Consider the following 26,366-nt stretch of genomic DNA (forward strand, 5'->3'; position numbering starts at 1 on the left):
ACAGACCTGACCCCTTCTCTCCTATTGGCTCTTAGATAGGGCCAGACCCTTAACATAAAGCACAATGCTGTGTGTGACTCGAGTTCCGCCTAGGTTTCTGGCATAATCAGACCTCAGCAAATGTCTCTGGGGCCTTCCCACAGCTCTGACCTTGATCTACTGCGGCTATACCCTGCCCTGAGAAAAATGAGCAAATAAAGCAATATTATCCACTACCTCATACCATATAGAAAGTTAATTCAAAATGGATCAAAGGTCTAAATGTAAGAGTTAAAACTCTAAGATTATTGGAAACATACTAAACATGTGACGAAGGAATATGCAGTGGTTTCTTAAATATGACATCAAAAGCACAAGCAGGTCTGGCATGGTGGATCACGCCTATAATCAGCATTTTGGGAGGTGAAGGTGGGAGGATCACTTGAGGTGGGAGTTTGAAACCAGCTTGGGCAACATAACAAGACTGTCTCTACAAAAATTTTTTTAAAAAAATTAGCCTGTAGCCCTAGCCATGCAGGAGATAGAGGTGGTAGGATTGCCTGAACCCAGGAGTTCAAGGTTACAGCAAGCTATGATAGCCCCATTGCACTCCAGCACTCTAGCCTGGGCCACAGAGCAAGATCCTGTCTTTCAAAACAAAGCAAAACAGAACAACCCACAAGCAACCAGAAGAAAAATTATATTTCATCAAAATAAAAAACTCTTGCATCTCAACACCATTAAGAAAGTGAAAAGACAACACAGAATGGGAGAAAATATTTGCAGATCATATATCTGATAAGGGACTTGCATCTGAAATATCTAAAGAATTGCAATTCAGTAATAAAAAGGAAATAACCTGATTTTAAAATGGCAAACAATTTGAATAGACATTTCTACAAAGAAGATACACAAATGTCAACTAAGCATGTGAACAGAAGCACAGCATCCTTAGTCACTAGGGAAATGCACATCAAAACCACAGTAATCCCAGTTTACACTCAAAAGGATGGTCAGAACAAAAAAACCAGATAGAAGTGTTGGTGAGGATATGGAGACACTGGAACTCTCATACATTGCTAGTAGGAAGGTAAAATGGCAGAGCCACTTTGAAAAACAATCTGGCAGTTCCTCAAAAAGTTAAACATAAAGTTACCATATGACTCAGCAATTTCACTGCCACATAAAATGTCCAAAAGAAATGAAAACATATTTACATGCAAACTTGTGAACAAATATAGCAGCATTATCATTTATATATATATATATTATTGCACTTTAGGTTCTAGGGTACATGTGCAGAACATGCAGGATTGTTGCATAGGTACATACATGGCAATGTGGTTTGCTGCCTCCATCCCCCTGTCATCAATATCTGGCATTTCTCCCCATGTTATCCCTTCCCATTCTCCCTACCCACTGCTGTCCCTCCCCTGTTTCCCCCCACAACAGACCTCAGTGTGTGATGCTCCCCTCCCTGTGTCCATGTGTTCTCATTGTTCAACAACTGCCTATGAGTGAGAACATGTGGTGTTTTTCTGTTCTTGTGTCAGTTTGCTGGGAATGATGGTTTACAGCTTCATCCATGTCCCTACAAAGGACACAAACTCATTGTTTTTTTATGGCTGCATAGTATTCCATGGTGCATATATGCCACATTTTCCTTGTCCAGTCTATCATCAATGGGCGTTTGGGTAGGTTCCAGGTCTTTGCTATTGTAAACAGTGCTGCTGTGAACATACGTGTGCATGTGTCTTTATAATAGAACTATTTATAATCCTTTGGTTATATACCCAGAAATGGGATTGCTGGGTCAAATGGAATTTCTATTTCTGGTCCTTGAGGAATCACTACACTGTCTTCCACAATGGATGAACTAATTTATGCTCCCAATAACAGTGTAAAAGTGTTCCTATTTCTCTACATCCTCTCCAGCATCTGTTGTCTCCAGATTTTTTAATGATCGCCATTCTAACTGGCATGAGATGGTATCTCAATGTGGTTTTGATTTGCATTTCTCTAATGACCAGTGATGATGAGCATTTCTTCATATGTTTGTTGGCCTCATAAATGTCTTCTTTTGGAAAGTGTCTGTTCATGTCCTTCGCCCACTTTTGAACGGGTTTGTTTTTTTCTTGTAAATCTGTTTTGTTCTTTGTAAATTCTGGATATTAGCCCTTTGTCAGATGGGTAGATTGCAAAAATTTTTTCCCATTCTGTTGGTTGCTGTTCACTCTAATGATTGTTTCTTTTGCTGTACAGAAGCTCTTTAGTTAAATTAGATCCCATTTGTCTTTTATCTTTATATATTTAGAGGGTACAAGTACAGATTTCTTACATGCATATATATTGCATAGTGGTGATATCTGAGCCTTCAGTGTACCCGTCTCCCAATTAGTGAGCAATATACCCAATAGGTAATTTTTGTTTTTGCTTTTTGTTTTCGAGACAGTCTTGCTCTTGTCACCCAGGCTGAAGTCAGTGGCATGATCTTGGCTCACTACAGCCTTCACCTCCCAGGCTCAAGGCATTCTCCTCCTGTCAGCCTCCCGAGTAGCTGGGATTACAGGTACCTGCCTCATTGCCTGGTTAAGTTTTTGTATTTTTTTTTTTTTTTTTGAGACGGAGTTTCACTCATGTTACCCAGGCTGGAGTGCAATGGCACGATCTCGGCTCACCGCAACCTCCGCCTCCTGGGTTCAGGCAATTCTCCTGCCTCAACCTCCTGAGTAGCTGGGATTACAGGCACGCGCCACCATGCCCAGCTAATTTTTTGTATTTTTAGTAGAGACGGGGTTTCACCATTTTGACCAGGATGGTCTCGATCTCTTGACCTCATGATCCACCCGCCTCGGCCTCCCAAAGTGCTGGGATTACAGGCTTGAGCCACCGCGCCCGGCAAGTTTTTGTATTTTTAATAGAGGTGGGGTTCCACCATGTTGGCCAGGGTGGTCTCAAACTCCTGACCTCAGGTGATCCACCCTCCTCGGCCTCCCAAAGTGCTGGGATTACAGGTGTGAACTACCACACCTGGCCTCCAATAGGTAATTTTTCAACCCTCATCCCCCTTCCACCCTTCCACCTTTTGAAGTCTTCAATTTCTATTATTCTACTGGGTATGTCTATGTATACCCATTGTTTAGCTCCCAGTTACACAACATGCAGTATTTGACTTTCTAAGTTGTTTCACTTTGGATCATGGCCTCTAGTTCTATCCATGTTGCTGCAACAGATGTGATTCATTCTTTTTCATGGCTAAGTAGCATCCCATGGCATAAATATATACCACATTTTCTTTATCCAATCCTTTGTTGATGGACACTTGGGTTGATTCTATATCTTTGCTATGGACGTTGCCTCCTTAGTGCAGGAGGAAGAGCATCAGTTTCATATCTTCGCTCTTGTAAATAGTGCTGTGATAAACATATTGTAAGAGTTAAAGAAAAAGGAAAGAAACATGAAAAATGGCTCAACAGTCAAAAACAGGTTTATTTTGAAGAATAAATCTGAGAAGGGCTTCTGGCTGATTTTGGTCAGGAGTGTTCTTTCTTATAGACTAAGGATATTTAGGAATTTAAGAAGAGGGGAGCTAATCATAGGTTTGGAATGTTTCTATGTAAAAGAAAGGTTATTGTGGGGTTGGAATGTCTCTGGTTAGAGGGGGGGCTATCTCTGAGTTGGCATGTTTCTGGTTAGAGTGGAGATTAGCTTAGGCTTGGAATGTTTCTGGTTATTCTAACATTAACTATTAGGCTGATGTTTTGGGGCTGGATTTGGGCAGGTTTTTTTTTTTTTAAATCAAGTGAAACTTAAAATGGTGGTGTTTGTCCAAGATGGTGAAGCTCCTGCTCTGTTGTTACATATGAGTGCAGGTATCTTTTTGATACAATGCTTTTTTTCCTTTTGGGTATATACCCAGTAGTGGGATTGCTGAATTGTTGTTCTATTTTTAGTTCTTTGAGAACTATCCATTCTGTTTTCCATAGAGGTTGTACTAATTCCCATTCCCACTAACAGTGTATAAGTATTCCCTTTTCTCTGCATTCTCGTGAACATCTTTTGTTTTTAGACTTTATAATAATAGCCATTCTGACTAGTGCAAAATGTACCTCGCTGTGGTTTTAATTTGCATTTCTCTGGTGGTTGTATTGAGCATTTTATTTTATATGCTTGTTGGCTGCTGGTGTGTCTTCATTTGAAAAACGTTCTTGTCCTTTGCCCACTTTTTAATGGAGTTACTTGTTTTTGTTGTTGTTGTTGTTGTGGTCGTTTGAGTTCTTGGTAGATTCTGGATATTAGCCCTTTGATGCACAGTTTGCAAAGATTTTTTCTTACTCTGTGGGTTGTCTGTTTACTCTGTTGATTGTTTCTTTTGCTGTGCAGGAAGCTGTCCCTCAAAAGAATTGTCTACATCCTCCATCTCTTCCTTATGAAAAAGGGCATACAAATGCCTGTTTCATGCTGGGTAATTGGATAATCATGATGTGATTTTCCCCCATGTTAACAAATTTGTATGCCTTTTCTCCTATTACTTTTCTTTTTTGTCAGTTGATTTTTCAGTGATCCTTTATGGGGCAAAGGGAAAACTTTCGCTTGGTCTCTACAGCTCCATATCTACCATATCTATTTTTCTAGTCTAGACCTTTCTCCTGAGCTCAGGCTCATGCTCTAAGTTTTTTTTTTAAATGGAGATGGAGTCTTGCCCTGTCGTCCAGGCTCGAATGATCTTGGCTCACTGTAACCTCTCCCTCCCAGGTTCATTCTCCTGCCTTGGCCTCCTGAGTAGCTGGGATTATAGGCACATGTCACCACGCCTGGCTAATTTTTGTATTTTTAGTAGAGACGGGGTTTCATCATGTTGGCCAGGCTGATCTTGAACTCCTGACCTCAGGTAATCCACCTGCCTTGGTCTCCCAAAGTGCTGGGATTACAGGTGTGAGGCACTGTGCCCGGCCCATACTCTAGCTTCTTACTGGGCATCAGAGGTCCCTCAGACTCAAATACCACAAGTCAAAATTGATCTCATCTCTCCATCAAACTTGTCCACCTCTAATAAATATCAGTTAATGGTGGTACCATCCACCAAACCCACCTCCACACTAGAATCCTTGATACTATTGCTGACTTCTCTCTCTCTGTCTCACCTCCTACTCTGTCTGCACAGGCACCAAATGTATGCTACCTCTGAACTAACTTGAATATCTCACTCCTCTGCCTTCCTTTCTCTTCTCCCCTCTTCCCTTTCCTCAGAGCAGGACCTTATTCTCTTTTGTCATCATAAGTTCTCTGAACCAACTGATCTTAATTAGGAATTCTTTCAAAAATAAAGTGGATCATGCCATCTCACTTTGCTTAAAGGAATCAAAGAGCTTCTTTTGATTCTATCTTTTATACATCGTAAAATCCCAATTCTGTTTCACTTACAGCTATCCCACTTTCTGATCTCCACCCTCATCTCCCTATGGTTCTACCACGAATTTTTCCATTGCCAGGACATAGCAAGCAGTGAGTAGTTTTTAAATATATTCTATTTTGTTCAGTAGGTTAGACATAACCACATGTATCTCTACAATTCTAATGTGCTTAATTCCATATCCCAGGATAGGAATTAAGCCTAATTTATGATGTTTGATTTGATACATTTTAGGGTTAAAGACCAAAGTTAATTTAATGCTCATTGTAGGAAAAAAAACTTATATAGTTATGAATTCTTTGATTTATGCCATCCTTCAAACTAAAAATGTGTTTTATGCTTTGATGTTTTTGCTGGAAAACATTGATCTGTATTTGTGAGAAAGGAAGTACGCTTACTCATAGGTAAAGCATATTCTCTTAGCTCCATAAATAACTCAACCCTAAGGAAACCGGTCATTCATGTTTACTCAGCATCTCCTGAACACATTTATGTACCCATCTAAACGTCCACGAAGTCCTCTCTGCAAGTCTACTTGGAATACAAGCTGACACCCTGGTAGATGGAACAGACTGGTTTTATGCAGCCGGAAGATGGATCAATAATCTCAGCACAAAGCTGGCATGTTCAAAGGATTTAATTTTTTTATATAACAGCTTTAGCCAAAGCTATTCTAGGATTCAGCAGAAGCAGAATTTCATGAGAGGACAAACTTCTTGACTAATGGCCAATCACTAATCAGCAGGGAGGGCAAAGCCTAGTGTTTGTGTCACTGCCTTGAGTGGTGGGGGTGAGTGGGGCATCAGTATCAAATAGTAAATCGGGACAACCGGCCTGGTCAGTCTTGCCCTCACAGCCCCTCTGAGCAGCCTGTCAGGAGGCAGCAGACGGATCAATGGTCAAGCTGGGGGGGATTTACTCTGCTGCAGGCTATTGGAAAGCAGATTTTTGCCTCACAGACGTCCACAAAATGCCTTATTTTACAAGACTCATTTTGTTCTTGTTTTGCCTGATGGTTCTCGTGGAGAGCAGAAAGACCAAGAGGAAGCGATGGACAGGGCAGGTGGAGACGCCCAAGCCAAGGTAAAGCCACGGGTGGGAGAGGAGGGAGGTTACCCTGCATGGTAGCAGCAGCAGTGGCACAGCGGAATGGCTCCCCAGGGGGGCTGCAGGTCCTATCGTGATGTCGCCCTATGAGAACACAGCTACTTCTCTGAACTCAGCCTCTCACTGGGCACACAGACTCTACGTGTCACAAGCACTGAGGGCAGAACTGGACTGGGGTGAGACTTTCATTCGAATGTCCTGTATTCAGCCAAAGCATTTTGATTTGAGGCAAATATAAACAGTTGGAGACTGAGTGGGTAAAATCATTCTTTGTACAAATCACATTGTGCTGCTTTGTTTCTCAAAGTTCACAACTGGTGACCTGCTAGATAATTACACTCAAGTATTTTGGGGAGAACTGTATATAGGAGCCTAGGCTGAACTATTAAGAAAAAAATGTATATGGGAGTTGTCTTCCTCAAATATTGTCTTCCTTAAATTTGCTAAAGAATAACTTTATAATGATATTGGGTTTCATTTAGCTGTTTTGAGTCTTAGAAGAGGTGTTCAGAAATTTGCTTAATTATCAGAAATGTATGTGTGGACAACAGTGAATGCCATTTCACGACGTAACGGAGACATTCCCAAGAAACACTGGCCCAGGATCTACATTCAAAATCATTACGTTACTAATCTAAGTTCCTTAGTAAGTTTATTTTGAATTGACATATGAAGCACGATACTCCAGGCCTGAAGTAGACATAAAGACTGTTACACATGAAGAAAAGAACAAGCAGCTAAGATATAAACACCATGTGTGGCATGTTACACATTTATTTTCCATTCTAGTAAGCATCAGATAAACTAGTGGTTTTGAGTATAAATTAATATATTGAGGCACATTTTCTAGGTCAGTGATCTCCAAACATTTTTGATCATGCACTGCTGTCAATAATTTTTTGAAACTGTACCTCTAATACACGCCTATTTATTTACAAATTACATACATGTGCTGTTATAAATATGTATGTTAAATTAAAGTTTAATTGACTTCTTATTTTTAGGAAAAAAACTGAATATAAATAAGAGTTACAGCCCCTACTTCCACTATCCCAGTCGTGACTGCTGCTCTGGGAGAGGTAATTACTCTCTCTTTTTTTGTTTTTTGAGATGGATTCTCTCTCTGTCACCCAGGCTGGAGTACAGTGGCACAATCTTGGCTCACTGCAACCTCGGCCTCCTGGGTTCAAGGCATTCTCCTGCCTCAGCCTGCCGAGTAGTTGGGATTATAGGTGGGCACCACTATGCCTGGCTAATTTTTATAATTGTAGTAGAGTTGGGGTTTCACCATGTTGACCAGGCTGGTCTCAAACTCCTGACCTCAAGTGATCCATCCACCTTGGCCTCCCCAAGTGCTAGAATTACAGGCATGAGCCACTGTTCCCAGACTATAATTACTCTCTGGGGCCTAGTCCTACTCAGCGGAAGGCAAACAGATCAAAACCCTCCAGAAGGATGGGAAAGAGGTCCTGCTCTGGAAGACACATCCTAGTTGTGTTGCCAGAATAACAGGCTGTTAAACTGGAAGGAGCCTTAGAGGTCCTCTGGCCCAGCAAGTCCCCTGAGCTCTAATTTTTGGAAATGTGAATGGCTGTTGAGTGGAATGGGGTTCCAGGGTTACCAAAGCGTGGAAAACCCTGGTTTAGACCATTTCCAACAGATGTCTTTCCAGCAGAACTTCTAGAACCTTTGTTATGCACATAAGCACTGTGAATCTTGAAGAGAGGGATAAATTGTGCAGTGTTTCTCAGAAAGAATTAAAAAATCCAGTGTTTTGGGCTGTCTTGTGGGATTCCTACTCCACAGAGCACACCCTGGGAAACTGCCCAAATCAACTCATTTGACAGCTGCGGAAATGGCTCAGAGGCAGGAGTAAGTCACACGGCCCGTAGTGGCTTCCCAAGACTAGCATGTAGGTTCCTGATTTACTTAGATTGGAGGAAAATGTGCTCCAAACTGTCTGTTCCATAAGAACGGGGTTCCGCACAAGTCCCTCGGGGGCGCTCAGGGACCCCACTCCGCTGGGGTCTGTTGCAGCACCTCCATCACTTTTCCTCAGAAGACCACAGTCTCATTCCCAGCCCCCTGCATGAGCCTGGGCACAGCGGGGCTCTGACTTTTAGTGGGAAGAAGATTGTGTTGAAATCCAGCCCATGCGGTGTTAAAGTGGGAAAAGATGAACACATACATTACAAGGAAATAAAATATTTCCTGAGCTGAGGCTGGGGAAAAGGACAGGGAATGTGGTTCTGGGCCTTTCTCATCCACGAGGACACACATGGTCAGACGGTCAGTGGGGCGACACCTCCCTATGAACATTTCAGCCAAGCCTCTGACTTATTTTTCCAAATTACTTTCATTATTGACACGCAAGGGTCAAGCTATACGAACAAGAAAGAATAAAATGTCGTGACCCTTTCTGATTACAGTCTTAGGGCACTTTTTCTCTTTAGGATATCTCCTTTTCTTAGAAGTCCCGTTTACCCACAAACTCTAATACACGGTCACACTCACACACATAACACACACCGCATGTGTGGCTTCACAGGCACACACAGTGCACAGGGTCACCCTCACACACGCACACTGTGAAGACCTCTTCGAACCTGGAAGCCTTCCCTGCCTCACCCCGCCAAGGCATGCGCACAGAACAATGATTCTGCCCAGCAGCTGCTTTTACAAAGACCGGTCCCTGTTTTCTGCTGCTTTTTGTCTCTATGTACCGGATGTCTATGGAGCGAGTCTGTTTCCTCTTGGCTATTGTTGGTTTCGTTCTGTTCTCCCAGCTCTCAGCCTCCCAACTTTATTCCTACTCCTCCTGGCCTGCTGCCTACGTCGGCCTCCTGATCACATGATCGCTGTTCTTTCTTGCCAAGAGAGGCCCTTCTCCCTTGAGAGCTGAAGAATAAACCAGACTCTGGGCTGTGGGAGTCTGAGCTGTGCCCTGGACAGCACCATCAGGCCCCTGCAGGTCTCAACCTGGAGCCCCCTCTGTAGCTTCCTTCCCCATCTGCTGCCTCCTCGGTACCCCTGCCTTGGCCATCCCTCCTGGGTCTGCATCGTGGTTGTTTCACTGGATGCGGCAGCAGCTTTGCTTTCCAGCCATGCAGTGATCCTTATCCACTGCTCAGGGTCTTGGCAAAGGAAAAGGAGTTGGGAATTCAGGAAAATCAGATTCAGACCTGGTTCTGCCACCATCTATCAATGTTTCCTTGTCTCTCTGAACCTCAGTTTCTCCAGCTGAAGAGGGGGATGATGTGAGGATGGGGTGAGGTCTGCCTAACATCCACAGTTCACGGCCTGCACAGGGAAGAGGGGCATCCACAAAGGCCTGGTTATCCTGGTTGCTGCTATTGCCAAAAAACCATAATATGATGACACTTGCCCTGCTTCCAAACGCATAGTGGATCCATTTTTTTCTTCCCTCACCCCTCACCCAAAGGCTGGGTTTGAGGTTCCATGAAGGTCCTGGCTGCCCTGCATGGGTGGGCGGGGGCTCAGGAGTCTAGGGTCTGAGGCCGAGGCTGTCCAGGCGGGGTGGCCATCTCCTGTGAAAGGATGAATGGAGAACATATGGCTCACGCAAATAACCCGAGGCTCAGGATCTTAGTGGCTTGATCCCTTAAAAATACTCTGGGCCCTCAATGGCAGTGGGATTTAAATCTCTCTCTTGTTGGGGTGGTGGCATTCTGGGATTTCCATACCTCTAAGCCTTTCCCTAAATGGATGTGGAAACTGTGCTGACCAGGAGGGATTTACTCCCTGTGAGTCAGAGGCGCAGTGGGCCGGCTGCACTTACGGTTTAATGTCCATGATCTGCTAAGCTCTCGAACTGAGTTCTTCATCTGCCTTCCCAGAGCATCTTTCCTGGGGTGTCTGGGCATGGCCCCTCATACAGTCACTGCCCAGAGACCCAGGCCTGGCCCCACTTGACTCCCGGAGGCAAGGCTTGAGGAAGAGATCAGTGAGTTTGAAAGCTCCTTGGCGGCACCGACCATGGCTACATATGCCTCAAGGGGCTGGATGGAGGTCCTGTATTTCAGCCATAGGGGAGGACGTTAAATTGGAGTTTCCTGTGAAGCTACAGTGGGCTTGTCTGAAACTGAATCTCATCATAACTTCCTCTTCCATCTGCCTGACACCATTCATTGTCTTCCCATTGTCTTTGGATAAAAACGGAATTCTTAACATGACTCTCAAGGCTCTGCCTGTCCTGGCCTCTGCTTGTCCCTGCAGCTTCATTCTCTTCATTCATTCCCACCACATATCCCACCCCATCTCGCTTCTCATCTAATGCCCACTCATCCTTCATCCTATGCCACTTCAAACTGAGTGTGGCCCAGAGCAAGCTATGCATGCATTGAGTTCAGATGCCTCTAGGATACTCAATTAGGCAGTCAGATATAAAGGTTGAGAGCAGAGGGTAGAAATTTAAGAACATCAGCATGTTGATGGCAATTTAGGCCACCAGCTTAGTTTATTTAGCTTTCATTAATTGAAATAGCCATATGTGTCTAGTGGCCACTTTATTGATCAGTGTAGCTTTAGACTTCCCATTGAATTATGCCATCTGGGCAGAGCTGGGGGAAATGCAACTTAAGAAGGATTTCATAGGCGGATATCTCCAAGATCAGAACCTCAAGAGAGGAAACCATCACTTCCCTCTTACAGAGTTTAAGCAGGAAACACACTTGTTGCTCTCAACAGTGAATAAAGGCTCATGCCTGTAACCCCAGCACTTTGGGAGGCTGAAGTGGGTAGATCACCAGAGGTCAGGAGTTTGAAACCAGCCTGGCCAACATGGTGAAACCCTGTCTCTACTAAAATATAAAAATTAGCTGGGTGTGGTGGTGGGTGCCTGTAATCCCAGCTATTCAGGAGGCTGAGGCAGGAGAATCACTTGAACCCAGGAGACAGAAGTTGCCATGAGCCGAGATCGCACCATTGAACTCCAGCCTGGCAACAGAGCAAGATTCCATCTCAAAAAAATAAGAAAAAAAGGTGAATGAAGTGTGATAAGAATGGGGAGGAAAAAAATAGAGGTATATGTAAACAACAAACACGCAAAACCAAATTTCCATTGATCTAAAAACCTTCAATATGCTGCACAAAACAAAGTCACAGGCCTGGAGGGCCCTGGTTTCTTCAGCGGGTGAGTTAGCAGTTCCTTACTTGCTGCTACTAAATGGTCAGCACCAACATGTGCCCTGGGCAGCTCTCAGGGTGCCACCAAAGGCATTGGATTAAGGCTTATCCTAGTGGTTCTCAAATGTTGCTGTACCTTAGACTCACCCAGGAGCTTTAATAAATTTCCAGTGCTGAGACCTCCCTCCCAACCAGGCAAATTCAAATCTCTAGGAGTGTGATTTAGGCACCAGTGATTTTTAAATCTCCCCAGTTGATTACAATATGTAGCTAAGTTTGAGAATCATAGGTCTAGCCAGGAAAACACAAAGCCAGATAGAGTTAATATTAAGGTATTGCAAGATCAAGAAACGCTGTTTAGAGTGACTGTGATTCTCAGCCTTGATCGCATGGGAATAGCTGGGGACTTTACCACAGAGAGGTGAATTTGATTGGTCTGGGGTGCAGCTCGGGCATCAGGACTTTTAAAAGCCCCTCAAGATGATCCTAAAGTGCAGTTAAGGCTGAGAAGCATCTGGGTTACAGATGAGGCTGAGCAGAGGGACTAGAACAGAATTGGTTTAAGTTTCTCCTAGTTGTTTGTGTGGTCATGCCGCTACCTTTTATTGGATGCCTGCTACATGCCAGGCATTGCGCTAAGTGCAATGGACACAGAGATAAACCCTGGCCTTACGCTCTTAAAAGGCTAAGTGAGACATGTACACGAAGTAACTCAAGTGCCAGGCACAAACCAAAAGCCTTGTAAAAGGAATGGGTAAGGTAGTGTGGATTAGCCTGGCTGTGTGAAGTTTCCTTCCCTTCCTCCTTTTTCCTTCTTTTCTCTTTTCTTCTTTCCTTTTCTTTCTTTCTATGTTTGTTTAGTAATAACTGTCAGCAGACAATTGCTTTAGAACATTGTGGATCTGACTGCTTTAGTGTGCAGTTGTGGAAAGGAAATGATCTGGATAGAGTGAGTGTGAAAGAAAAGGGAGAATCACTCCTTCACTGTCACCTGGTTTAGAGGAAGGACTGACGAGGGCTGTGTCCTGGGCTCCAGTTTTGGGTGCCCCACCCAGCTGGGTGGTCAGAGCAACTCCCTCCACTGGCTGTGAATTGTCTTTCTCAGCGTGGAGGGTTTGCTCTAGGATGGGTTCTGCATACCTAGACTGAAGTAAGAAGCATCAGATTTGGCAAAGATAACACCAGCATTTGAAATTTTTGACTATATTTGTCTTAGAAGTGTATTTATCACAAAACCATTCTTATAACACCACGATACGTTTTTTTTTTTGGAGAGGGTCTCACTCTTACTCAGGCTGGAATGCAATGGCACAATCATGGCTCACTGCAACCTCAACCTCCCAGGCTCAAGTAATCCTCCTATCTCAGCCTCTCAATGTGCTGGGACCAGAGGCATGTGCCACCATGCTAATCACTTTTTTTTTTTTTTTTAAGAGTTGGGGTCTTGCTATGTTGCCCAGGCTGGTCTCAAACTCCTAAGCTCAAGCCATTCTCCTGCCTGGGCCTTCTGAAGTGCTAGGATTACAGATGTGAGCCACTGTACTTGGCCAAGAAATTTTTTAAAAATCATGATCTTCTACTACTCAACATAATCATTTTTTTTTCTCATCACAAATGTATTTATTTATTTACTTAATTCTGGGTGAAATTCTCGTTTATTTTTAAAGCTTCTACTTTGGGTTCAGGGCTATATATGCAGACTCGTTATAGAGGTAAACTCATGTCACAGGGGTTTGTTGTACAGATTATTTTGACACTCAGGTACTAAGCCCAGTACTCAATAGTTATTTTTTCCGACTCTCTCCCTCCTCCCTCCCTCCACATGCAAGTAGGCCCCAGTGTCTGTTGTTCCCCTCTTTGTGTTTATGTGTTCTCATCACTTAACTCCCACTCAGAGGTGAGAATATATGTGGTATTTGATTTACTGTTCCTGTGTTAGTTTGCTTAGAATAATGGTCTCCATCCAGTTCCATTCATTTTCTGGCTAAATGACATGATCTCACGCTTTTTTCTGTGAGACAAGGTCTCACTTTGTTACCTTGGCTAGACAACAGTGGCGTGATCATGGCTCACTGCAGCCCTGACTTCCTGGGCCCAAGCCATTCATCCACCTCAACCTCCCATGTAGCTGGATGTGGTGCCATGCTGCTCAGGCTGGCCTTGAACTCCTGGGCTCAAATGATCTGCCTGCCTTGGCCTCTCAAAGGGCTGGGATTACAGGTGTGAGCCACCACCCCCAGCTGATCGAATTCTTTTTTATGGCTGCATAGTATTTCATGGTGTATGTGTATTACATTTTCTTTCCTTTTTTATATATATATTTTTGGAAACAGAGTCTCATGCTGTCACCCAGGCTGGAGTGTAATGGCACAATTTCAGCACACTGCAACCTCCACCTCTAGGATTCAAGCCTCAACCTCCTGTGTAGCTGGGATTCAGATGTACACCACCATGCCCAACTAATTTCTGTATTTTTAGTAGAGATGAGGTTTTGCCATGTTGGCCAGAGAACTCCCGGTCTCATGTGACCCACCTGCCTTGGCCTCCCAGAGTGCTGGGATTACAGGCATGAGCCACCACACCTGGCCATATCATACTGTCTTTATTCAATCTGTCACTGATGCACATTTAGGTTGATTCCACGTCTTTGCTATTGTGAATGGTGTTGTAACGAACATGCATGTGTCTTTATGGGAGAATAATTTGCATTCCTTTGGTTATATACCCAGTAATGGGATTGGTAGGTAGAATGGTAGTTCCGTTTTTGGCTTTATGAGGATTTACAACACTGCTTTCCACAATGGTTGAACTAATTTATATTCCCACCAACAGTGTATAAATGTTTTCTTTTCTCTGTAACCTCACCAGAATCTGTTATTTTTTAACTTTTTAATAATAGCTATTCTGACTGATGTGAGATGGTATCTCATTGTGATTTTGATTTGCATTTCTCTAATAATCAGTGTTATTGAGCTTTTTTTTCATATTCTTGTTGACCGAGTGTATATCTTCTTTTGAAAAGCATCTGTTCATGTCCTTTGCCCACTTTTTTTTTTGAGATGGAGTCTTGCTCTGTTGCCTACGCTGGAATGTAGTGGCGCAATATTGGCTACTGCAACCTCTGCCCCCTAGGTTCAAGTGATTCCCGTGCCTCAGCTTTCCAAATAGCTGGAATTACAGGCATACACCACCACATCCAGCTAAATTTTGTTTCGTAGAGATGGGCTTCACCATGTTGGCCAGGCTGGTCTCGAACTCCTGACCTCAAGTGATCCGCCTGCCTTGGCCTCTCAAAGTACTGAGATTACAGGCAGGAGCCACTGTGCCCATTTATTGCCCACTCTTTAATGGGGTTTGTTTTTTCCTGTAAATTTGTTTAAATTTCTTATAGATGCTGGATGTTAGATCTTTGTCAGATACATAGCTTGCAAATATTTTCTCCCATTCTGTAGGGTGTCTATTTACTATATTGATACTTTCTTTCACTGTGAAGAAGTGCTTAAGTTTAATAAGATCCCATTTGCCAATTTTTGTTTTTGCTGCAATTGCTTTTGGCGTTTCCATCATGAAATCTTTCCCGGTTTCTATGTCCAGAATGGTATTATCTAGGTTGTCTTCCAGGATTTTTATAGTTTTGAGTTTTATACTTCAGTATTTAATCCATCTTGTGTTGATTTTTGTACATGGTGTAAAAAACAGGTCTAGTTTCAATCTTCTGCATATGGCTAGCCAGTTCACATAGCACCACGTATTGAACAAGGAGTCCTTGCCTTATTGCTCGTTTTTGTCAGCTTTGCATAAGATCAGATGGTTGTGGGTGTGCAGCCTTATTTCTGGGCTCTCTATTCTGTTTTGTTGGTCTATGTACCTGTTTTTGTACCAGCACCATGCTGTTTTGGTTATTGTAGCCTCGTAATATAGTTTGAAGTCAGGTAATGTAATGCCTCCACCCTTGTTTTTTGGGTTTTTTTTGCTTAAGATTGCTTTGGCTATTTGGGCTATTTGTTTGGTTCCATACGAATTTAAAATTTTTTTTCTAGTTCTGTGAACATTGGTAGTTTGATAGAAATAGCATTGAATCTATAAATTAATTATTTTGGGGAGTATGGCTGTTTTAATATTGATTCTTCCTATCCACGAGCATGAAATGTTTTTTCATTTCTTTATGTCATCTCAGATTTCTTTGAGTGGTGTTTTGTAATTCCCATTGCAAAGATCTTTCACCTCCCTGGTTAGCTGTATTTCTAGGTATTTACTCTTTTTGTGGCAATCATGAATAAGATTTCATTCCTGATTTGGCTCTAGGCTTGACCATTCTTGGTGTATAAGAATGCTAGTTATTTTTGCACATTAATTTTATATGCCAAAACTTTGCTGAAGTTGTGTATCAGCTGAAGGGGCTTTTGGGCCAACACTATGGGGCTTTCTAGGTATAGAATCACATTATCTGCAAACAAGGATAGTTTGACTTCCTCTCTTCCTATTTGCATGCCCTTCATTTTGTTCTCTTCCCTGATTTCCCTGGCCAGGACTTACAATACTATGTTGAATAGCAGTGGTGAGAGAGGGCATCCTTGTCTTGTGCTGTTTTTCAAGGGGAATGTTTCCGGCATTTGCCCATTTAGTATGATGTTGACTATGGGTTTGTCATAGATGTCTTTCACTATTTTAAGCTATGTTCCTGCAGTAATTAGTTTATTGAGAGTTTTTAATACAAAGGAGTGTTGAATTTTATCAAAAGCCTTTTGTGCATCCATTGAGATAAAAATGTGGCTTTTGTCTTAGTTTTGTTATGTGATTAATCACATTTATTAATTTGCATATGTTAAACCAACCTTGCATCCTGGGGTTGAAGCCTACTTGATTGTGGTGGATTCACTTTTTGATGGGCTGCTGGATTCAGTTTGCAAATATTTTGTTGAGGACTGTTTGCTTCAACGTTCATCAAGGATATTGGCCTGAAGTTTTCTTTTTTTGTTGTGTCTCTGCCAGGTTTTGGTATCAGGATGATGCCAGCTCATAGAATGAACTGGGGGAGGAGTTCTGCCTCCTAAATTTTTGGAATAGTTTCAGTAGGAATGGTACCAGCTCTTCTTTGTACATCTGGTAGAATTTGGCTGTGAATCCATCAGGTCCTGGGCTTTTTTTTTTTGGTTGGTAGGCTATTTATTATTGATTCAACTTCAGAGCTTGTTATTGGTCTATTCAGGGAATCAATTTCTTCCTGGTTCAGTATTTGGTCGGGGTATGTATGTGTCCAGGAATTTATGCATCTCTCCTAGGTTTTCTTTTCTTTTTTTTTTTTTGAGACAGAATCTTTCTCTGTCACCAGGTTAGAGTGCAGTGGCACGATCTCGGCTCACTGCAACCTCTGCCTCCTAGGTTCAAGCAATTCTCCTGCCTCAGCTTCCCCAGTAGCTGGGACTACAGGCATGTGCCACCACACTGTTAATTTTTGTATTTTTAGTAAAGATGGGGTTTCACCACGTTGGTCGGGATGGTCTCAATCTCTTGACCTTGTGATCTGCCTGCCACAGCCTCCCAAAGTGCTGGGATTACAGGTGTGAGCCACTATACCCAACCTCTTCTAGGTTTTCTAGTTTGCATACATAGAGTTGTTCATAGTAGTTTCTGATGATTATTTGTATTTCTGTGGGGTCAGTGGTAACATCCCCTTGGTCATTTTTGTGTGTGTGACAGAGTCTCTATCTCCCAGGTGGTGCAATCTCTACTCACTGCAATCTCTGCCTTCTTGGTTCAAGTGATTCTTGTGCCCTAGCCTCCCGAGTAGCTGGGACTGCAGGTGCGTGCCATCATGCCCAGCTAATTTTTCTATTTTTAGTAGAGACAGCGTTTTACCATGTTGGCCAGGCTTGTCTCAAACTCTTGATCTCAAGCAATCCACCCACCTCAGCTTCCCAAATGCTGGATTACAGGTGTGGGCCACTGCTAATTGTGTTTATTTGGATCTTCTCCATTTTCTTTATTAGTCCAGCTAGCAGCCAACTCAACCATTTTAATTCAATTATAGCCTTTGCCAAGGCAGAATGCTGTCCTGCCCAAGAGGACATCCACTTTTGGAAGTCTTTGGAAGAAACTGGTCCTCAGGTCAGTCTACCTGTGGTGTGTGTGGAGGGTCCTTCAGCCCTCCCCCTCCCCGGGCCAACAAGGAGATGGCAGAATGGAGATAAGGTGCCTAACAGGTAGATCTTGCAGGGAATAATCTCCCAAATCATCTCAATGCATTGATGAGCCTATGGAAAATGGTTTCTTTCTTGTCTTCGCAGCCACTTATATAAGAAGAATCTCGATGTGACCAAGATCCATAAGGGAAAGCCTCAGCAGCTTCTCAGAGTGGATGAACACGACTTCAGCATGAGGCCCGCCTTCGGAGGTACAACTGTCCTTCCCTGGTGCCAGGTGGGATGTTGGCCCCATGGATGCGAGGTGCTGCTCTGACTTCCTCCGGCAAACCCTTCCTCAGGTGGTGCGATTTTCTCACTCAGGCAGATAAACCCAACTTCACTTCTGAGTCCCTAATTTTCCCAAGGAGAAAAGAGCAGGAAGGAAGTGGGAGAGAGGGCTGTGGACTGAAGAGGGCCCACCAGTGACTAAGCCATTTACATTCACAAAGGAGATGGGCCCTGTGGCTGTAAACTTTTTGTCCTACAAAAATACAAGCAGGCAAAGAGAATCAGGACACAAAATTGCTCCTTTGCCACTTTTATATAGAGGAAGAGGCCACGAAAGCAGAAGTGGCCAGGGTCCTCAAAAGTCCTCACGTGGTCCTCCTGCCTCTGCACTATTTTGGCATGTGTGTGTGTCTGGGTGTGGGTGGAATTCCGAACAATGCATTGTAACTTTGTTCCCATGGCTAGCTGGAGTTGACTGTTTTGAGGGAGTCACCCGCTTTCCAATGCAGCAACAACTTAACTAATTACAAAGACTCCTTGCACACCTGTGCCCCAAGGGTATACATGCCTGCGCCCTCCCCTCCCTGAACCCAACTCTTGGGTTCAGGGAGGGGAGGCATGGCCAGCGGCTGTCCTTCCCAGGAACTAGAGAAATGCCATGGAGAAGGGGGGTAAAGTCTTAGTTCCAGCTGTCATACAAAACACCATAGGCTGGGCGGCTTATAAATGGAAATGGATTTCTAATGGTTCCAGAGGCCGGAAGTAAGATCAAGGTGCTGACAGTTTCCATGTGTGGCGAGGGCCCACTTTCTATTCATAGACAGTGCCTTCTCACTGTTCCCCCACATAGTGGGTGGGGCAAGGCAGCTCTCTGGGGTGTCTTTTATAAGAGCACTAATCCCACTCATGAGGGCTCCACCCTAAGGATCTCATCACCTTCCCAAGGCCCCACTTCCTAGTACCATCCCATCGCAGGTTAGGATTGCAACATATGCATTTGGCAGGGATGTAAACATTCAGGCCACAGCAGCTGGGAAAGGAGTCAGTCACCTGCTCTGACCAGGCAGGCAGCTTGATAAGAAGACCAGAATGCATGAGATCCCTGGCCCAACTCTTTCCTCTCCTCTTGGGTTAACTGAGGCCCCAGGGATTTCAGCTGATGAACCTTGGCCAAGACAGACCAGGCAGGCTGGCTTCACCTCCTCCTTCATCTCTGTCCTTGATCCTTGTAGGTCCCATCATTCTGGGGCAGCAGAAAGGAGTCGAGATGACCTCCAGGCAGGTCACCAATCCTTTGAGCCTCCATTTGTTTGTTTATAAAATGGGGATAGTAATCCCCACCTAGGGGGTTGTTGTCCAGATTAAACGAGATAATGTATGTAAAGCTCCTGACACACATTCGTTCCTGTCCTCTCTGAAAAACCCAGCTGTCAGACCTTCCTCTTTTGTGACTGTTACGGGATTAAGAAATTAATTTATCCCAGAGGCCTCTGCATTTTAAAAGGCCTCAAAGCCTGCCACTAAATTCCCTGAGCTCTGACACCTGCTAAGCAGGAGAAAAGCCGGGGGCAGATTACAGGCCTGTGACTCATCTCCTTCCCACTCGCAACCCGACTGACGCCCACGGAAGGTCAAGAAGAGGCCACCGTATTTCTGGTAGCTTGAGTTTCCTTGGGGGTTTGTCGTGAGCAATTCTGCCAAGGAATTTTATGAAAATAAAGTTATGCTGAATAAGCAGCTTTAAAATAGCTGCATCTGCTCCAGGAAGTCTAAGCAAGTCATCCCCAAAAGCGGGAACCTCCACTTTTCTTGCACAGCAACAGTTAAGAGTACAGAGGAGCACAGTGGCTAGGAGTCGCAATAACCAACAATAACATGCACAACTACCACTTTTTGTTTTTTTGAGATGCAGTTTCACTTTGTCGCCTGGGCTGGAGTGCAGTGGCGCAATCTTGGCTCATTGCAATCTCTGCCTCTTGGGTTCAAGTGATTCTCCTGCCTCAGCCTCCTGAGTAGCTGGGATAACAGGTGTGTGCCACCACACTTGGCTAATTTTTAGTAGAGACAGGGTTTTGCTATGTTGGCCAGGCTGGTCTTGAACTCCTGACCTCAAGTAATCTGCCTGATCCGGCCTCACAAAATGCTGGGATTTTTTTTTTCTTTTTTAAAATTTTATTTATTTATTTATTTATTTTTTTAAACATGGGGCTTCACCATGTTGGTCAGGCTGGTCTTGAACTCCTGACCTCAGGTGATCCACCCACCTTGGCCTCCAAAGTGCTTGGATTACAGGCGTGAGCCACCGTGCCCGGCCCTAAAATGCTGGGATTATAGTGTGTGCCACTGCACCTGACCACAACTATCGCTTTCATAGTGATTTTTTCTGGGCCAGGCACCATTCTAATCAAGGTACATATATATATGATCTTATTTTAATCCTCTCATCAATTCTATGAGGTAGATATTATTGTCCCCAGATGAGGAAACTGAGGCACAGAGGGGTGAAGTAAATGGCCCAAGTCAGCTGAGGTTTGACCCCCTCCCTTTCTTGTCTCCTAATTGCATGTCTCGATGCAGAGCTGACATATCCATTATGTGGCATAGGCACACTGCCTGGGGCCCACAACAAAATGTTTTGCTTTATCTTAAGAAAAATTTGTAAGCAGAAGTTGTTTTGATATATACTATTAATATGCTCATCATTAAACCAACACAATCATCAAATACACTTTTTAAAATTTTTATAGAGGAAGAGGCCCATGAAGCATAAGTGCCCAGGGTCCTCAAAAGTCATAATGTGGCCCTGCCTCAGTGCAGTCTTTTGCAGGTGTGTGTTGGGTGTGGGTGCTGTTCTGAACAACGTGTTATACCTTTTTACCCAAGGTTAGTGTTACTGTCAGGAATCTGGGCCATCACCTGGTCAGTACCTTCAGTGTATAGAGGAAGAGCCTGGGGACCCAGGAGTTAGGTGATGGCCACAACAGCCAGGGGCAGAACTTAGGTTTCTTTTGTGACATCAGCTGCAAAACGGAAAGCCTTACGAAAATGTTCCCACCAGGAGCTAGCTCTCAGGAACGGCAGGTGAAATCCTGCCATGTTCCCAGACAGCCTGACTCCAAGCAGAATGCTACGAAGCACCACAGTCCCCAGTCAGGCTGCTCCTTCCTCAAGTCAGTTCCAGGAGCAAAGTGGGCTTCTTGTGCTGTGACCATTGCATCTGCTGGGCCCTTCTGCAGGGCCCTCCAGGGCATGGAGGGTCAGGACTGCTCCCTGCCCCTGTCTGGGTAAACTTCTGACCCTGGGGAAGGCCCTGTCTTTGGAAGCAACTAAGGAAAGAGGCGTCACCTGCCATAGATGTCAAGATCTCAGCCACCACAGCATAGGTGGGGGCCACTCCTCCTTCCTTCCAGCCTCTTCTCCATGGCAGCTGGTCCCCTGGGTACCCCTGATCTCCTGCAGGGCTTTCCTGGATGCCCAGATGTCACTTGGATGAAACGGGGGAGGAGAGCAATAGTGAGGTACCAGGGCTCCCTGCCACCATGAGCCCATAAATAAGACCCAGAGTTCTGGCCAGCCAGGCAAGATGGGATGATCACAGGAGGGGGATTCCCACTGCTTGTGGCATCAATGATCTTTATCACCTGTACCCTCCAGGAGCACCTGAAGATGGCTTACAGCCAAGAAGCCTTCCCTGCAGGTGCTCCTGGGTGTCCCCATTTCACCCAGTGCCTCTTGGGCAGGTATCTATGAGAAAGGAGACTGTGCAGACAGCACGTAGGTAACTCTGTGCAGGTGACAGAAGATACCTCATTCCCTGGAAGCAGCCCCTGACAGGCTTCTAGTTAGAAGTAGAGCCTGGGCCCAACTCACCCAAAGTGCAGGCCCAGCCTAACACCCCTTTCCAGTAGCGCCTACCACATGAAACAGGTCATCTGAGCAAAGATGTCTCTCAATAGCCTCAATATTGTGTGGACTATGGCCTCTATTCCCATCTTATTTCTCTAAGAGGGACTCCTGTGGAATGCTGTTTAAAAGTAGTTGAAAGAGGCTGGGCGCTGAGGTGGGTGGATCACTTGAGGCTAGAAGTTCGAGACCAACCTGGCCAACATGGTGAAACCCCATCTCTATTAAAAATACAAAAATTAGCCTGGTGTGGTGGTGCGCGCCTGTAGTCCCAGCTACTTGGGTGGCTGAGGCATGAGAATCACTTGAACTCAGGAGGCGGAGGTTGCAGGGAGCTGAGATTGCACCACTGCACTCCAGCCTGGGTGACAGAGTGAGACTCTGGCTCAAAAACCACAACAACAAAAAATTATCATGCTCAGACTATACCCAAGACCAATTAAATTAGAATCTCTGGGGGTGGAACCAAAACACCATCTTTTTTTTTAAACAAAGTATTTTTTAAAAATTAAAAGTAGTTGATAGAGAGGAATCTGCTTAGGACTAGATACCCCTTGGGTGACCTTTTTAGTCTAAAAAGAGAAAAGATTAAAAATCTGTCAGCTTCCTAATAATCCCATGGATCAGTTGAAACAAAAATACCTTGTCTAAGCAACCAGCTGTTTGATTAGGTAGTGTGCCCTGGTTAGAACCTCCAGAGGCACAGGGTTTCTCCTCCTTCTATTAGGAGAAATGCTGCAATGCTGATTTTATTTTATTTTATTTATTTGAGACAGGGTCTTGCTCTGTTGCGCAGTCTGGAGTGCAGTGGCAGGATCAGAGCTCACTGCAGCCTCAACTGTTTGGGCTCAGGTGATCTTTCCACCTCAGCCTGCTGAGTAGCTGGGGCTACAGGCGTGCACCAACATGCCGGGCTAATTTCCTGTATTTTGTGTAGAGACAGATTTTTGCCATGTTGCCCAGGCTGGTCCCGAACTCCTGGGTTCAAGCTATCTGCCCACCTTAGCCTCCCAAAGTGCTAGGCATGAGTGTAAGCCACTGTGCTTAGCCCTGATTTTCTTTTAAATTTCATCTTTAAAATTGTGGTCAAATATATAATATAAACTTGACCCTTTTGACCTATTTGGAGTGCACAGTTCAGTGGCATTAAGTATATTCACGTTGTTAGAAAACTATTGGCACCATCCATCTCCAGAACTTTTTTCATCTTTCCAGACAGAAACTGTATTCATCACACAAGAATTCCCTATTTCTCTCTCCCTGCTCCAGCCCCTGGCAACCACCATTGAACTTTCTGTCTCCATAACTCACTAGTCTAACTACTTCATATAGGAATTAGACTACTTTCAAGGGGCTTTTATGACTGGCTTATTTCATCTAGCATAATGTCTTCAAGGTACATGTTGTAGCATGTGACAGAGTTTCCTTTTTTTAAAGGCTGAATATTCCATTGTATGTGTATAATTGACAAGTAAACATTTTATATATATATATAAGGTATACAACTTGATGCCTTGATATACATATTATAAAATCATCACCACAATCAAGCTAAAAATGTATCACGTCACAGAGTTACTATTTTCTTTCCTGACAAGAATGCTTAAGGTCTACTCTCTTAGCAAATCCCAACTATGCAATCCAGCGTTGTCAATTATAGTCACATTGCTGTACAGTCAGTCACCAGAACTCACTCATCTTGCAGAACTGAAACTTGTACACTTTAACCAATCGCTCCTCATTTTCTTCATCCTCCAGCCCCTGGCAGCCACTATTCTACCTCTGCTTCTGTGAATTTGACTGTTGCAGATTCCACATATAAGTGTGATCATGCAATATTTAGATAGGTCAAATTTAAGAAATTGGTCAGCTATTCCCTGGAGAGCTCTTGTAGGCATTGAAAAACAACTAGGCAAATAGGAATTGGGTCAAAGATAGGCCCAGGAGGGAGACCAGCCTCACCAGGAGGGTGAGAGTTGGTTGTTGCAGGGTGGGCAGGGAGCTGAGTATCTGCAGAGAAGAAAAAGGGCCCAAGGCCCTCAGGAGTGAGACGAGGAGTCGGGAGAGAGCTGTGTCAGAGACCCCGGAGGCAGGGAGTTTCAAGGAGGGTGCCCCACTGAGAAAGGTCAAAGAGGCTGAGGCCTAGAAAAAGTCTCTGCCACTCAGCAAGTGCAGTGAGGAAGGAGGGGTATGCTGGTGGGAGGTGCCCATGGCTGGTTCAGATGGGACGGTAGAAGTCGGACCGCTAAAGGGAAGCAGCCACCAGGACCTGGCAGGTTGTATTCTCCCTCCTGGATGCCTCCTTCAAGGTCAGTAATCCAGGGATCCTCAACTTGAGGGTGGATCGGCATCACCCACCGGCTGCCTTAAACCTAGACCCCTGAGCACACCCCCAGTGTCTGATTCATCAGGTCTGGAGGATGGCCGAAGAACTTGCATCTCTAAGTGCCTGGGTGATGGGGGTGCTGCTCTGGAAGGGGGAGCCACGGATGGAGCCCAGCCTCACCCACCCCCACCCCAATCACACGTGGTGCTCACCATCTGTTCTGGAGTCAGCCCTCACCTTGAGAAAAGTCAGGCCTATTTTTAAACCGAAATGTTTGATTACTCCCACCAAGGGAAAAAGAGTCATTGCCAATATTTCAAATTAACTCACTTTACAAGACACCCTTGAGGAAAGGAACATGAAGCAAACCCAAAGTCAAGCCATATAACCCCAGTAACAAGAATTCCCCTGTGCCAGCAATTTCAGGGCAGCTGGGTCCAGTCTGGCCACTGCTGCCCCTAGGGACTAGACGGTTTACAGCCTTGCAGAGACAGGGCAAAAGGCACCTCCTTCCCTTCCTCCAGAGTCTCTCTCCCTCTCTCAGGGATGAAGAATGTCTGAAATATTTCCCCACGCAATTAAGCTTAAGAGCGGAAAAGAGCAAGGCTGCTCGTGGGCAAACTTCTTTTCACAGAGGAGAGGGATGCAGGGCTGTGCACCTGGGGAGTGGGCTGTGGACAGGGAACTTTGAATGTTGTGCTTAGGTATTTGGTCAACACATTCTTTATAGTTTCTACTGAGGTAAACTGTTCCAGACCTGTTCCAGCAGACTCTCTAGAACACCTCAGACACTCTATCTCTTAAAAAATTTTTGAACGGTAAAACATTGTATTACTTTCCTGTAAGTTTCATAAGAAACTATCACAAACTTGGAGACAACATAACATAGATTTTTTTATCTTACAGTTCTGTGGTTCAGAAGTCCGAAATAGGTCTCGCTGGGTTCGAAGCAAGGCGTCAGCAGGGCCGTGTTCCTTTCTGGAGGTTCCAGGCATCATCCATTCTCTTTCCCTTCCTGGGTTCTAGAGGCCGTCCACATTCTGCAGCTCCTGGCTCCCTTTCTCTGTAGTCAAAGCCAGCAACAGTGGGTTGAGTTGTTTAAACACTGCGTCAGCTGACCTTCTCTTCTGCCTCTCTCTTCCACATTTAAGGATGCTTGTGATTACATTGGGCCCACCTGGGTACTTCAGCCTACTCTTAAGTTCAGCTGACTATCCACCTTAATTATCTGCTACCTTAGTTCCCCTTTGTCATGCACTGCACAAATTCCCAGATTCTGCAGGTGTGGATGTACAAATCTCTGGGCCATTAGTCTGCCTACTACCAACATATATATGTAAAGCGCACGTCTTAAGTGTATAGCTTGAATTTTTGTACATGTAAACAGTTACCCTTGAAAACACTATGTGGATTGAGATATAGAACTTTGCAGGTCCCAGAGGCTCCCTCACACCCCCTCACAATTGGTACTTCCCAAGGGTAACCATTTTTGTGACATCTGTCTCCATGGATTAGTTTTGCTTACTCTTGAACTTCATGTAATGAAATCATACAGCATGTGACCCTCTCTCTTAAAACAACCCCATCCATCTTTGGAGTGGTGGGACCACCGGAGAGTATGCATCATTGTGAGGGCCAGTCTATCTCTCTGAGGCTCCTATATAGACAATCTTGAGAGACGTAATTATGGTGCTGTTCAGAAAAAGTCTATCTTCCACATGACAGTCCTTCAAATAGTTGAAGACTGTTTTCCGAATTAATTTTTATGAGCTCAATAACCCATGCCCTTCAACAGATTCTAATAGAGTGTGATCATGAACATGCCTGCCCTGCACAGTTCTCCCTGGTCTGTACTATTCACAGAGAGCTCTCAGTTCCAAACGCTGTCCCTTCTGGATGTACTTGGCTCATGCAGAGCCAGGGGAATCATCCCTTCTGTTTTTCTAGATGGCTATATAAATCTTTTTCATGTCCTTCCAAAGTTATTTTATGCATTGAAATATGCATTTACATCCTCCCTACCCCACTTTCTAGACAATTGTGTTATACCGGCTCTTGTATAGCTATACATACTCTTGTT

General features: G+C 44.4%; 1 protein-coding gene across 2 annotated transcripts in view; it reads left to right on the forward strand.

Moving 5' to 3' along the window:
* The first annotated feature begins 5,932 nt into the window (after window positions 1–5,932).
* The window catches only part of GABRR2 (gamma-aminobutyric acid type A receptor subunit rho2), a 51,793-nt gene continuing 31,359 nt past the window's right edge, over window positions 5,933–26,366 (forward strand). The window contains exons 1-2 of one of the 2 annotated variants that reach the window (XM_032275272.1): window positions 5,933–6,475; window positions 17,932–18,038. In XM_032275272.1, coding sequence (XP_032131163.1) covers window positions 6,288–6,475; window positions 17,932–18,038 — 295 coding nt within the window. In that variant the 5' untranslated portion in view covers window positions 5,933–6,287. The remainder of the gene's footprint in view (window positions 6,476–17,931; window positions 18,039–26,366) is intronic. The other variant, XM_032275271.1, reaches the window with a different exon arrangement.

Source organism: Sapajus apella, unplaced genomic scaffold (assembly GCF_009761245.1).
Source record: "Sapajus apella isolate SASKATOON/1434 unplaced genomic scaffold, GSC_monkey_1.0 scaffold6, whole genome shotgun sequence".
NCBI classification, from domain to species: Eukaryota; Metazoa; Chordata; class Mammalia; order Primates; family Cebidae; genus Sapajus; species Sapajus apella.